General features: G+C 49.3%; 1 protein-coding gene across 14 annotated transcripts in view; it reads right to left on the reverse strand.

Moving 5' to 3' along the window:
* COBL (cordon-bleu WH2 repeat protein) overlaps positions 1–12,883 on the reverse strand; it is a 270,313-nt gene that overhangs the window by 12,458 nt on the left and 244,972 nt on the right. For all 14 annotated transcript variants that reach the window (XM_082473250.1, XM_082473239.1, XM_082473238.1 and 11 more), the window contains 3 exons: positions 4,662–4,759; positions 1,578–3,433; positions 561–680 (listed from right to left, as the gene is read on the reverse strand). In XM_082473250.1, the coding sequence (XP_082329376.1) occupies positions 561–680; positions 1,578–3,433; positions 4,662–4,759 (2,074 nt within the window). The remainder of the gene's footprint in view (positions 1–560; positions 681–1,577; positions 3,434–4,661; positions 4,760–12,883) is intronic.

Here is a 12,883-nt window from a genome sequence, read left to right on the forward strand (position 1 = left end):
GCCAGCCCAGGGGGCGTGTCTGCTCCCCATCCCTGGGCTTTCCTGGGGGCTGGGGGGGTGGCAGTGACTGATGGCAGGGAGCAGGGCTGTCAGTCTGGCCCTACTGAGACCCCTGCCCTCCTGCCTCATCGTGGCGTGTCTGGACAGACCCCAAGGCCACACACCAACGACCAACCGATGGGGATGACCCCTCCTCCAAACACGGAAGGGAAAGTGTCCATTCCGCTTTCCCTTGGATTCTGGCTCTGGAAGCTGGATGACCCTCTGTCCCCGAGCTCCAGTACAGGTGGTCCTGCAGCTGTGCCAGACCAGCAACTCCATCCCTGAGCTGAGACGCTGCCGCCTCCCACTGCTGGGTGATCTAAGCCCTGAAGCCAGGCTCAGGGTCCCCGGAATTTGGGGAAGTGCACAGAGCTAGATATGCAGGGAGGACTTACACGTTTGGGAGAGGGAGGGAGAGTTCCTGTGCAGGGGCTGCCCCTCAATGCCTCTCCTGCAGTTGCTGTTGCAGCATCCCCGGGACCACTGGGGTGGGGGGCAGCTGTGGAGGCCCCTCTTACCTTCCTCAGGCTGCAGGTGCCACTGTGCCCACGGATGGCTGCCAGCAGGGCTGAGCGCTCGCTGTCTGCCTCTGTGTAGGATGGTTTCTTCGGACCTCCCTCTGAGCCGGGTTCTGGAGTCTAGAATATTTATTAACGATGTCAACACATGTCACTCAGGAGATGGGGGAACGCTGACTATAAGGGAGTGCAAGAGAAAACCCATAGTTATCAGTTCAGACCTACAGGGTCAGTTTCACAGTCTCTGTCTGTTAGAAGGTAAAATTATCAGGTTGGGATTCTGGATTGACCTTACACTGTACAAAACTCAAAGGTTATATATTTGGGGTAGCACAGGATGATCGCCCCTGAATGTCGTATCCCTCCTGTTACTGGTCCTAGCTTTCCTGAGCAGATATGTGCCTTTAAGTCCTGCAGACCTGGATGAGAGGCCTGGGTCCCCACTAGCTGGCAGGGTGACCCCCAGTTTTCTCAATGGCAAAATGGAGGACACAGTTGCCAATCATCAGTGTTGGTGTAGCTATTAAATAACATTTGCAAGATGATAAATGCCTATATGGGGGCAGGTGTGGTAAAACTGTCCCCTAGGCTACTGGAGAATGACAGCCCACCACTGCTGAAAATGCAGGGCGATCGGGAGCAGGGGCCCAGCCTGACCCTCCGTCTACCCCTCCAGGCTCAAGGACCAGTTATAGATGATGCCCTCCTGCCCCACCCCCCCTCCTCTCCACTCCCCTGCGACCAGGTAAGGACTATGTATTGGCGACATCTTTCCCCAGGGCAGTCAAGAGCCTTAAAGGCAGTGTGGACAAGCCCAAACCCATCAGTTTTGGCCCCTTAATGATTCTATTCAAACAACTCTGTAGGCAAGGAGACAGAAATCCAGGAAAATTAAACCTGTGCCTTCACCACATCCCTAGCCCGGCTCTCCTTCCTCCGATGCCACCTTAAAGTCTGTGTCTGGGTGGGTGTGGGGAAGGGCCCATCCCTGAGGCAGGAGCCCGCTGATGACTTCACCTTGCGAAGCCTGTCCTTCCCTCCCGCCGAGTGGATGGCCTCCATCAGGGCGCTGTGCAGGGATGTGTCTTTCGGGGCTGGCTTCTGGACCACAGGTCTGAATTTCTTCTTTGGCCCAAAGATACTGGCTGGCAGGGTACCATCGGCTTCAGGTACATCTGTGCTTAACAAACCCGGCTTCTCCTCCCATTCTGGGGGCTCCCGTCCAGCGTGGCCGTTTGTTTCAGACACTCTCGGAGAGTGAGGAGGCTCTGTGTGGACGGAGACCCACCTGGAGCCATTCACCAGGGCACTGCCTGTAGTGTGACCGCCTCCTGAGTGAGGGGGAGGGGGACTCGTGCCGGCCGGCTGGCACTTGGGATCAGATGCCGAGCTGGTCCTGTGGTTCCTTGGGCTTTGCTTTCCACTGAGACCACAGCTCTGTCCCACAGAAGCCTGACCCGTCTGGGCAGCTGTGATTAGTGGTCCATGGGAAGTTCTGTGGATGCCAGTGGGACCGTCTTGAGTACATAGCTTCCCATAAGGGCTGCTGATTTGCCCTCCAGGATGGGCTCCTGCTGCCGATTCGTCCCCATGGTGACGCACGCCTGTCTCTGGGTACAGGCTGGGGGTGGTACCATCCTTCATCATGGGAGGTCGTCCAGTTGGCTCTGGCGCTCTGCCTTCACATGTCTTCTGGGCATTATCAGGCTTCCTCCCCACGTCAGTGTGGACTTTCGGGGTCCCTATCCGCTTGGCAATGGCAGAGGCCACGTACTGGCTGGATGTTCTTCTCTGAGGTTTGAGAAACGGGACTTCTGCGGGGTTAGCTGCTGGCACTTTCAGGGGACAAGCAGCTGCTGGGAGTGGCCAGCTTCTGCCCTCCTCCAGAGGTCTCCCATCTTCTGGGTGGGGGGACAGGGGCCGGGGCAATGTCGCTTTGGGGTCTGGGGAAGTGGGCTCTGCTCTGAGTCTGCTTTCTTGAGGTTGCGGATTCGTGGGCGTGGTGGGGGTAGAGGTCCTCTTGGCCCCCTCTGTGGGCCGGCCAGAGTGTTTTCCTATAGAGTTGGTCCTCCAGAATTCTTTGACTTTTCCAATGGGCGGGGCTTCTGCTTCCAGAGTGGGCGACGTCGGGACCATGGTCCTGCCGGCATTCGTGTGGGGACTCACCAGGTTCCCTAGCTCGTCGATCTTGATGGCACCCGTGGAAAGGGATGCTCCCCGGTCGTAACATTTCATCTCTGACTTTGGAGGGACGATTTTATACGTTGTGAGGCCATATTTAAGCCCGTAACTCCCCCCTGGGTGTTGGCCTCGATACCACGGCGGTGGGGTCCAGACGTCATTTTTATCATCTCCTTCCTCTTCCTTCCCTGGCTGCGTGCTCACCCTCCTGGTGCCCAGGGTCCTCCCGCCATGAGCAGAGCCGGGCGCCTTGCCTTCCTCCTTCGCGTTCAGGTCGTGCGTGTGAAGCGTTGAAGCAGAAGTTGCCTTGGGCGCCATTTTACTGGGAGTCACATCCTTCCAGGTGTTGGTCGAGGCCACTCTGATTTCTCTCCCAGGGTCCTGGGAAGGAGCGGGTGAGCCAGGCCCCGCCGCCCTCCTCTGCCCGTGCTGCTGGCTGTGCTCGGCCTGGCACGGTGGCAGCCGGGCCTTCTTGCTGGCGGTGCTCCCAGCGTCGAAAGAGCCAGCGTTGTTGTTTCTGTTGGAAAATGCCCCCGAGTCCACGGGATCGTCGAGAACCTCCCCTATGAATGTCACCGGGATTGCCTCGGTATCGCCGTCGGGGATGACGGTGCCTTGCGGGCAGCGACCGGACATGCTGTGTACGCAGTTGGTGAGGAAGCTCGAGTCGGTTTCATAGCTTTCTTCGATTTCTGCAAAGAAGCACAACACAGGTCACAGGTGGGCACTGCTCGGACGACTCCTACGCCCCTTATTCAGGGAAATTGCACCCCGACTTTGATTTCTCTGGGGTGCCTTTGGTGTAAGCTATTTAAAGTGTCATTTTGGGTTGCCATCTACACATGCCTGGAACCAGTCTCAGCTTGCATGGCTCAACAGAGGACCTGTCTGCCGATCTGTGACGCCTTGAGGTATCATACAACATTTTGCCGGTATCTTCACTTACAAATTGATCTCTAAGTCCAAGCCCTCAATATAGACCACCTCAGGGCGGGGTGGGAAGGTGCATATGGGATTTTTTTACTTTCATCTTGCTCTTGTTCACCAGGAGTGGAGCACCATAAAATCTATGGGACAACTTGCTCTTGCTTTGCTTATTGATGACTAAGCCTCGAGCCCGTCAGAATTAGCCCTAAAGGATGCAGTGAGCCCTGTGGGCAGAGCCAGAGGACACACTAAGCCTGATTAAGGTTTCTCAGCTCTCTCAGCCCCATCTGAGGAGGGAACACTGAAAAGCAAGTCAGACAAAACTCCGGGTCAGCTCTGGAGTCTGTCTCCTTCTTCTTGTTTTGTTTTCTTTGAAGGCACAGCCAATATCTACTTTCTAGGTGATTTTCACTCTGTGCCTTCGTTTGAAAGATTTCCAGTTTTTACTGAGCCGATTTGCACCTGCGTTGGCCTTACACTCTTATTTCTCCGACATACGCACAGAATCGCAGTGCTGTGAGATGGTCCCGCTCTAAGAGGGGTCCCCGTCAACACGCTGTGTTCTGCGTTTCCCTTTGAAAGTCAGGCCACATGTTAGCAAGTAACAGGGTTTGAGGTTTAATAAACAGCCCTGTTTGCCTGTGTGGCACCCAGTGTTTCCCGAGCTCATCTGAGGACTGGAGAACTTTTTTTCTGTTCACGTGTATGGAAGACTTTTTAATGCGCAAAATCAGCATTACTCAGAGGAGGTTTTAAGCAGCTGCTCAGACGTTTCCTCGGGACTGTTCAGCAGCCCAGACGCAAGGTCCCCTCCAGGGAGCCGTGGTCACCTGTGTGCTCAGCCCCCAGCCCGGGCCTTCCTCACACGGAGCTGCGTCCCCTCCGCAGACATCTTCCCCATGTGGTGACATCAAGTTCAGTCGGAGAAGATAACCCTCCGAGCGCCGGCCACATGGGCTAAGGTCCAAGCATGAGCAGGTAGGTGGTGCTTACCTTCCAGCTCTTCATCCAGTTCTGCAAGGGTTTTCTGGAACTGGCCAGTCATGAATAGGTCTTCATCCTCACGTGAGGCTGGAGCAACTTTTCCATTTCTAGGGAAGACCAAGGAGAAGGGGAGGGCATTCGCTCATCTCATTATTTATGTAATTCACTCTTCTCTGGAAATATCTGATGAAGGTACAACTCATAGTCAAATTCATGCAGTTCCAAAGGCATTGGACCACTGCTGCCCTTGGACCTACTGGGGCGCAGATGGTGTGTGTGTGTGTGTGTGTGTGTGTGTGTGTGTGTGTGTGTGTGTGTGTGTGTGTGTGTGTGTGTGTGTGTGTGTGTGTGTGGTACACAGTGATCACCACCACCACAGCAAACCTCAGGGCAGCAGTGACACTGATGACAGACTCCCCAGCACATCCCCCTCCCCAGGCCCCCCGGGGTTTTAACTGGATGGGGGAAATGCCCACAGCGGGGGGCTGCACAGTGCCCTCTGTGCCTCATGCAGCCTTCCCACGCGGGGACCTACTTGGGGCTTTTTTGCCCGGATCATCCTATGATAAACCTCACAAGCAGATGTAAGGCAGGTAAGGTGCTTATTGCTGCTTCACAGAGAGGCAACCGCATGAGCTAAGGATGGAGCAGCCCAAGCTCACAGGGGTTCCAGAACTGGGGGGGGGGGGCTGGCCACGTCTGTATCCAGAGGTGCCGCGTGGTGCTGCCACCCGGGCATCCAGGTGATGTCCTCCCCCCCCTCCCCCCCCACCCCCCCGCCAAGGAGAGCTGGACCTTCCTTATCTGCGTCCCTGGACAGCGGCATCCACAAGACAACGGCTGCCAAAGCAATTTGAAAGCAGCCTTTGCAAAGGCTCTTGTCTCTGTTTTCTTGCTGTGCCAAGAACAGAGACACATATGGCGTGATTGTCCCTCTTCAGTGAAAGCTGAAGGTCTTTCCCGCTGACCGTTAAAATCGAGGACCGATTTCCATCATTACTAATCAGGCCGAGATAATGATGCTTGAAATATGCTTTGTACCATCCTCACTTATGTAGCAAAGTTTGTGTTCTGATAAATGAGTCTTTCTTACTTGGTGATCGTGTCCCTTTGGAGCCAGGAAGTGGCTTCCAGACCCGTCTCAGCTAATGTCCTCTGACACGGCAAACAAAGAGCGTTGCCGGAGATCTGTGTGGCTGTGGACCAACTAACAACGACCACGGGAGGCTCAAGGCTGCCTTTCCTGTTGCTTTTGCCCCAAGACTTAATTGAATGCATTTACTAAACTTGTGTTTTTCTCTTTCATGGAATGTGGTGGTTTAAGTAAATCTCATTTAAGTATTCAATAAAGTATATGGCAGAGAAAAAAATGGAAAGGGCTCTATAAAACAGTGTTTGAAATGGAAAACAGAGCACTTTTCAAATGCTGGCTCCTACTTTAAGTTGTTTAAAGTCCAGCCAAACAAAATTATATCTATACTTTTCCTTCAAAGTATTTGCCTTTCCTTCAAAGTATGCAAAATCACACTGTTCCATGGGAACAGAATGATATTAATAAGAATTAAAAACTATAGCACAGGGAACTATACTCAGTATTTTGTAACAACCAATAAGGGAAAAGAATCTGAAAAAGAATATATATATACACATATATATATGTATATGCATATATATATATATATTCACTTAGTTGTATACCTGAAACTAATACAACATGGTAAATCAACTATACTTCAATAAAAACTAAACTAAACTAAAATAATGCACTCTTTGAAGAAAAAGAATCAAAAAGTAATTTAGAAGTTCCACTGATGATATTATTTCATAAAGCTTAAACTGGAGAAAGAAGATCACGCCAAACTGATGACAACTCAGTGAATCTGAGACTCTCACACTTGTTGCTCCTGGTGTTAACCGGAAAGCAATGGGAATGTGTACATCAAGAAGCAAAAGCATAGCTGTAACTACGTAGGAACTTTGGTTCATTAGCCTCTCTTTTGATAATTTGCCTTAAGAAAATAATGCTATGGAAGGAAAAACATAAACACCACCATGTTCATCATATTCATGGGAGGTCTCTACAGCTTCCGGCAGCAGGAAGTCCCCTCCGTCACTGCATCCACATGACGACCATGACATGTAGGTGGAAACACAGATCACTGCTTAAGCCGGCATGTCACGTGAAGAAATCAATACATACAACTCCATACAGGATGGTCATGATGATCGAAAAGTAACCTGTGTCTGTGGACAAGGGTGAGGCAGAAATCTAGGCACCATCCCCGACCAGTGTGATTTGTTGAAATGGATGGATTACGGCAAATATTTTCTACTTTTTTTTTTTTGAAGTAGGATCATTTTGGTACAAAGCAGCTTGATTGATAAGGCAATGTTTAAAATGGGCAACATTTAAAATGATCCTTTGGTCCTCTAATGAGTACTAATTCTTTTATGAAAAGCAGTTTACATGTTCGTGATACCATGCCCTATACACATGGCATGCTGTGTTTATAATTTTATTTTGTTACTGAGTACCTAGCAATCCCCGTGATGATCCTGAACCAGTGTGTGACAATCCTAAATCCTCAAGGAGGCACTGCAGCAAGGCCTGAGGCAGCCCTTCCCCACGCTCCTCCCACCCAGGCTCCGGCCTGAGCTGCCTGGTCTAACCATCAGTGGCCAAGCCCCAAGCTCAGGGCTTCAGACCTGTTCTCTGCCTGCCCATCTCACCTCCCGTCCAGGCCCTCTTGTGAAGTCTGGGGTCCCTATACCGACTCCTCTGCCCTCCACCTGGCTCAGCCTTCCTGCCCACCCCTTTCCTCCCCGTCTGCCTCTTGTACACGTCCCAGGTTTGCCCCAGATGCTCAGCTCCACACTCTGCTGACACACCCCACCCACCTCTCACCTGACCTTGCTCTTGACGCCCCAGTGTGGACGTGGTTCCCCGGGGACTTGCTTGTCCAGGAGGAGAGAGTGGACACATGATAGAAACCACCGGCCTTGGGAGTGCTGTGGAGGGAGGGAGCCCAGGTCCTTGGCCGGTGCTTCTCCCAAGGCTGCCGAGCACCTTCGGGGCGGGGCAAGGCCAGGCCTGTGGACCCCTTGGCGTCTGCAGCCGGTGCCTCCCCTGATGCGGGATAGGACCTGCCACACTCTGGATTCTGGGCTTCTGGGTGAATGGGTCATCTGGCAAAAGCCCAAACCGGTGTGATGTATCTATTATGCTTTCCAATGTACAGCTTTGGAAGGGGGAGATTTAGCAGAACTTGCTTTTCCTTCCTCACCCACCCCATCCACTTCTCCTCAAAGGGTTGCCGATGGATTACAGCTTTTCCTCTTTCCCTGTAACAGCCAGTTGGAAGCACTTGGTCCCTGGGCTTGGAGGGCAGATTCTGTGGACTCAGCAGGAGGGCCCTCGTGCGTGCCCCTGAAGCATCACAGTTGGCCAGAAGCGCCAGCACCTCTTTTTAGCTGAAAATCGACTGCGCAGATGTTCCTTTCCCAGGCATCATTCCTCATGCCCCACACACACCCCAGTCTAAGATAGACAGTTTCTTATGGACAGTTTGTTTTGGTTTAAGACCAAGGAAATGAAGGGCAAACAAGCAGCACAGGCATTCCGATACCAGCTGCACGTTTTGGATAAACATTACCGGGAGCCTTCCCTCCCACGGACGGTCACTCTGCCAAGGACACAGCCACGGACAAGCCACTGCTGCCTAACGTCTGAGGCTCTGCCGGCCTCAAGCGGGAGTCTTCCCAGGAAGTGGAGCAGCCTCGGGGGCGGGGGCTGGCGATGGCCTCACCCACTCCCATGGGAGAACTAACAGCAGTCACGAGAAATCAGTACCCAGGCAAATAGGTGCTTTTTCATTAAAAAAAAAAATTTATATGAGAAAGAAAAAAGCACGGGCTGATTCTGCCCCATTCCAGCACATCAAGTCATTTTTCTTTTTGATGTGGCTAGGAAAGTTTCTTTAGGTAATTTACCCAATTGCAGAAAACAAGCAAAGTCTGAGAGGAAAAAGATGTCCTTTTCAGGCAGCAGTTCAACTGCTGACAACAACCAAACCAACCCATGCGATTTCAAAACAGTTACTTGATAAACTAAAGGTAAGAAGCCTGGGAAAATAGATGGCTGATGACAGTAATATGTGCTTAACTTCCCCATTCCATGCACAAATGGTCCTGTATTTATAAAGCTTCAGAGTTCTAGAACAACAGGGTCCAATAGAAATGTAATATGAGCTACACATGTAATTTAAAATCTTCTTGTAGTCACATTAAAAAGGTAAAAAGTAAGCAAGATTATTTTTCATTAAATACTTTAATGTTAATTTTCCTTAACTTTAATCAGTATACTGTAACTCAACATTTAACCCAAATTATTATCATAATTTCCATATAATTAATATAAAAAAGTTCATTTTTTCATATGTTTGGTGCAATTGCACTCTCACAGCACGTCTCAGTTTGGGCTACCCATCTGGCGGGCTCAGTAGCCAAAGTTAGCTGGTAGCTACCGTACCTACAGCATAATTCTCCAAGATCTTAAATGTTTGTAAATACTCCTTTGTTAGCGTAGTTACAAAGTTTCAGGGTTCTGAAAGGTATTAAATGTTTCTAAATGCTCTTGTGGGCACAAAGTTCCTGTAGTTACAAAACTGCAGGGTTCTAGAAGACATAAACTATTTCTAAATGTTTCTGTGGTCACAAAGTTCTCATAGTTACAAAGTTTCAGGATCTAGAATATATAAAATGTTTCTAAATGATGCTAGAGTCACAAAGTTCCTTCCTATAACTACAAAGCTGCAGAGGTCTAGAAGGTATAAAACATCTCTAAACCCTCCTAGGTCACAGAGCTCCTCTAGTTTCAAAGTTCCAGGGCTGAAAAAAGCCAGGACCGGAGCCCAGCTCCTCCACCCATGACCTGCGTATTCTCAGTTCCGTAAGCGTCGTGAAATCATCAGCCCTGCAGATAACAGCGGCACAGCTTCTCACTTCCACAGCCCTCACGTCCACCACTCACGGATGGGTGGGGGCTGAGAACGAGCTTACGGATTGCCAGGCGGAAGGTGGGCAGGCAGCGGACAATACAGGGAGACGCCCTTCCCCTGGAGAAGCTACAGTTTCTGTCTTTTGAGGCTCTACACATGATTTGTGTGGTTCTACTGTTAAAAAAAACAGAGCCTGTAACCCACTTACCCAATCTGTCTCATTGACTCCTTACAGCGTTTCTGTGGAACTAGTGTCCCCCAAAGGGATCCCAGGACTGAGAGCTTCACAGTATTGATACACAGATGGATAAGTTGCCTGATTACAGCAAGATTGCCTTCAGGATTCGAGAGTTTAGAAATAGTGCTAGTCTCTCCCCCATCTATCTATCGGTACACAAATATGAGCATATGTTCTTTTCAAACAAAGATGTTATAAATAGTTTAATGAGGCAGATCGTCAGAGGTAGACACAGGTTATAAGGATTTCCAACAAATCAAGTTTCTACCCTTCCTCAGGCAGTTTTAAATAAACAACATCAACAACAACAATAATAACACCAGCCATCAATTTCTGAAGCCTGGCAATATGTTAGGCACTATTCTAAGGGGTGGTATTGCAGACCTCGATTGTACTGACAAGAAAATAGAAGTGAGAGGTCAATCCCCCAAACTACAATGAGGTATCGCCTCACACTAGTCAGAATGGACATCATCAAAAATTCTACAAATAACAAGTGCCGGAGAGGGTGTGGAGAAAAGGGAACCTTCCTACCTTGTTAGTGAGAATGTAAATTGGTGCAGCCATTGTGGAAAACAGTATGGAGGTTCCTTAAAAAACTAAAAATAGAATTACCATATAATCCTGCAATCCCACTCCTGGGCATGTATCCAGAGAAAAACATAATTTGAAAAGATACATGCACCCCAGTGTTCATAGCAGCCCTATCTGCAATAGCTAAGACTTGGAAGCAGCCTAAATGTCTATTGACAGAGGAATGGATAAAGAAGATGTGCTACATATATACCATGGAATACTACTCAGCCATAAAAGGAAATGAAATAATGCCATTTGTAGCAACATGGATGGACCTAGAGATGATCATGCTAAGTGAAGTTAGCCAGACAAAGACAAATATCTCATGATATCGCTTATATGTGGAATCTAAGGGGAAAAAATGATATAAATGAACTTATATGCAAAACAGAAATAGACCCAAAGATACAGAAAACAAACTTGTTGTTACCAAGACGGTAAAGGGGGGAGGGATAAATTAGGAGTTTGGGATTAACAGATACACTACTATATTTAAAACAGATAACCAACAAGGACCTACTATACAGAACAGGGAACTACACTCAATATTTTGTAATAACCTATAAGGGAAAAGACTATGAAAAAGAATATATATATATATATATATATATATATATATATATATATATATGTATATATGGACTTCCCTTGTGGTACAGCGGTTAAGAATCCCCCAGCCAATGCAGGTGACATGGGTTCGATCCCTGGTCTGGGAAGACCCCACATGCTGTGGAGCAGCTAAGCCTGAGTGCCACAACTACTGAGCCTGTGCTCTAGAGCCCACGAGCCACAACTACTGAGCCCAGTGCCACAGCTACTGAAGCCCGCGTGTCTAGAGCCCATGCTCCGCAACAAGAGAAGCCATGAAAAGGAGAAGTGCGCGCACCGAAACGAAGAGTAGCCCCTGCTCGCCGCAACTAGAGAAAGCCCACGTGCAGCAACAAAGACCCAACACAGCCAAAAATAAAATAAATTAATTAAATAAATTTAGAAAAAAAGAATATATATATATATATATGAATCACTTTGCTATGCACCTGAAACTAACACAACATTGTAAATCAACTATACTTCAATTTAAAAAAAAGAAGTGAGAGGTCAAGTTATTGGCCCAGGGCACCGTCACCAGCAATAGGCAGGGCAGATATGATGCCAGGCAGTCTTCACATCGTGTTGCTCTTTAAGTATTAGGAGAGCTGGCCTGGGTCATACACGAAGGAAAGATGCAGCTGGAAGGAGATCGTTCATGGGTGACACAACTCCCACCCAGGGCAGGACTGTGCGGAAGCCACTCCTAGGTGTCCCCACCATGAGGGGCAATCACCACATGGGCTGAATTCTTCCTGAAGGAGATTATTTATTGGCTGTGCTAAATTTAGAGGAAGACTCTTGGAATTTGATGTCCCACTTACAGGGTCAAGTTTGAATTGAGGGCATAGATTTATTTTTCAATGCAAACTATAATTGGATCTAATCGAATGACTGGATAGAAAACATACCATTTTCAGATCACAGCACACAAAGCGCACTCTAATCATTCCCAAGCCTTCACCCTTGCTCTCCTTAGAAGACTGGTATTTATCCTTGAGACTTTTCAATTCAAGATCTTGGCTGTCAGGGCATTCGATGGAGCCCAGCCAGCGCTGCCCTTGAGGAAGCTGGAGCCGTGGCAGCAAGGATCAGAGCCTCCAAATTAAGTGCATGAGTAGAAGCCGTGCGCTTTGCCACTAGACCGAATAGTTTAAGAAAAATGCTTTCAGCTGAAGCCAACCCCACAGACGCTCTTTGGACAGGCTGCAGGAGCTCCGGAGCAAACAGTCCTTGCCTCCAATTTGTCAAAGTGGGACCCCAGGCAATCCCAGCCAAAGAAGTCTGGATGAATTTGCTATCTGCAAAATAGCAGATGGCAGAGAGAGGAGAAACAGCCCAGCAAACTAGAACTTTACAGACCTTACAAACTGGGGTCTTTGCAGGTCACAAAGTTTCTTCCACTGTTCCCTCCAATACGTAATGAATCTCCGAGTATCAGAGGGGTGGCGATAGTATAGGGCACCCTGGCAAAGTTGAAAACCAAAAACACTCCTTATTTCCCCTGGGAACTGGCGCCCCAGTGGAGATTCTGCAAGCTGAGGGTGTCTGAGACTGTTGGGGACAGCTTCACCATCCATCAGAACCCATGTCCCATTTGGAGAGACCTAGCCATGCCCATCATGGCAAAGAGTAACTTGTGCTCCTAAGCCTCTGGCGTCTGGCGTTCCAAGGATGGAGAGGCCTCACTGTCACAGCCAGGTCCTGGATCATCACAGGAAGAACACCCCTCCTGGGAACACAAATGCCACCTTAGGATGAGCTGCAGAATCCAGGTGTCAGAATCAACGCTGGGCAGAGCCAGGAGGTGGATTCAGGGCCCAGCAGTAGGC

The sequence above is a fragment of the Balaenoptera physalus genome (genome assembly GCF_965194825.1).
Source record: "Balaenoptera physalus genome assembly, chromosome: 8".
NCBI lineage: Eukaryota > Metazoa > Chordata > Mammalia > Artiodactyla > Balaenopteridae > Balaenoptera > Balaenoptera physalus.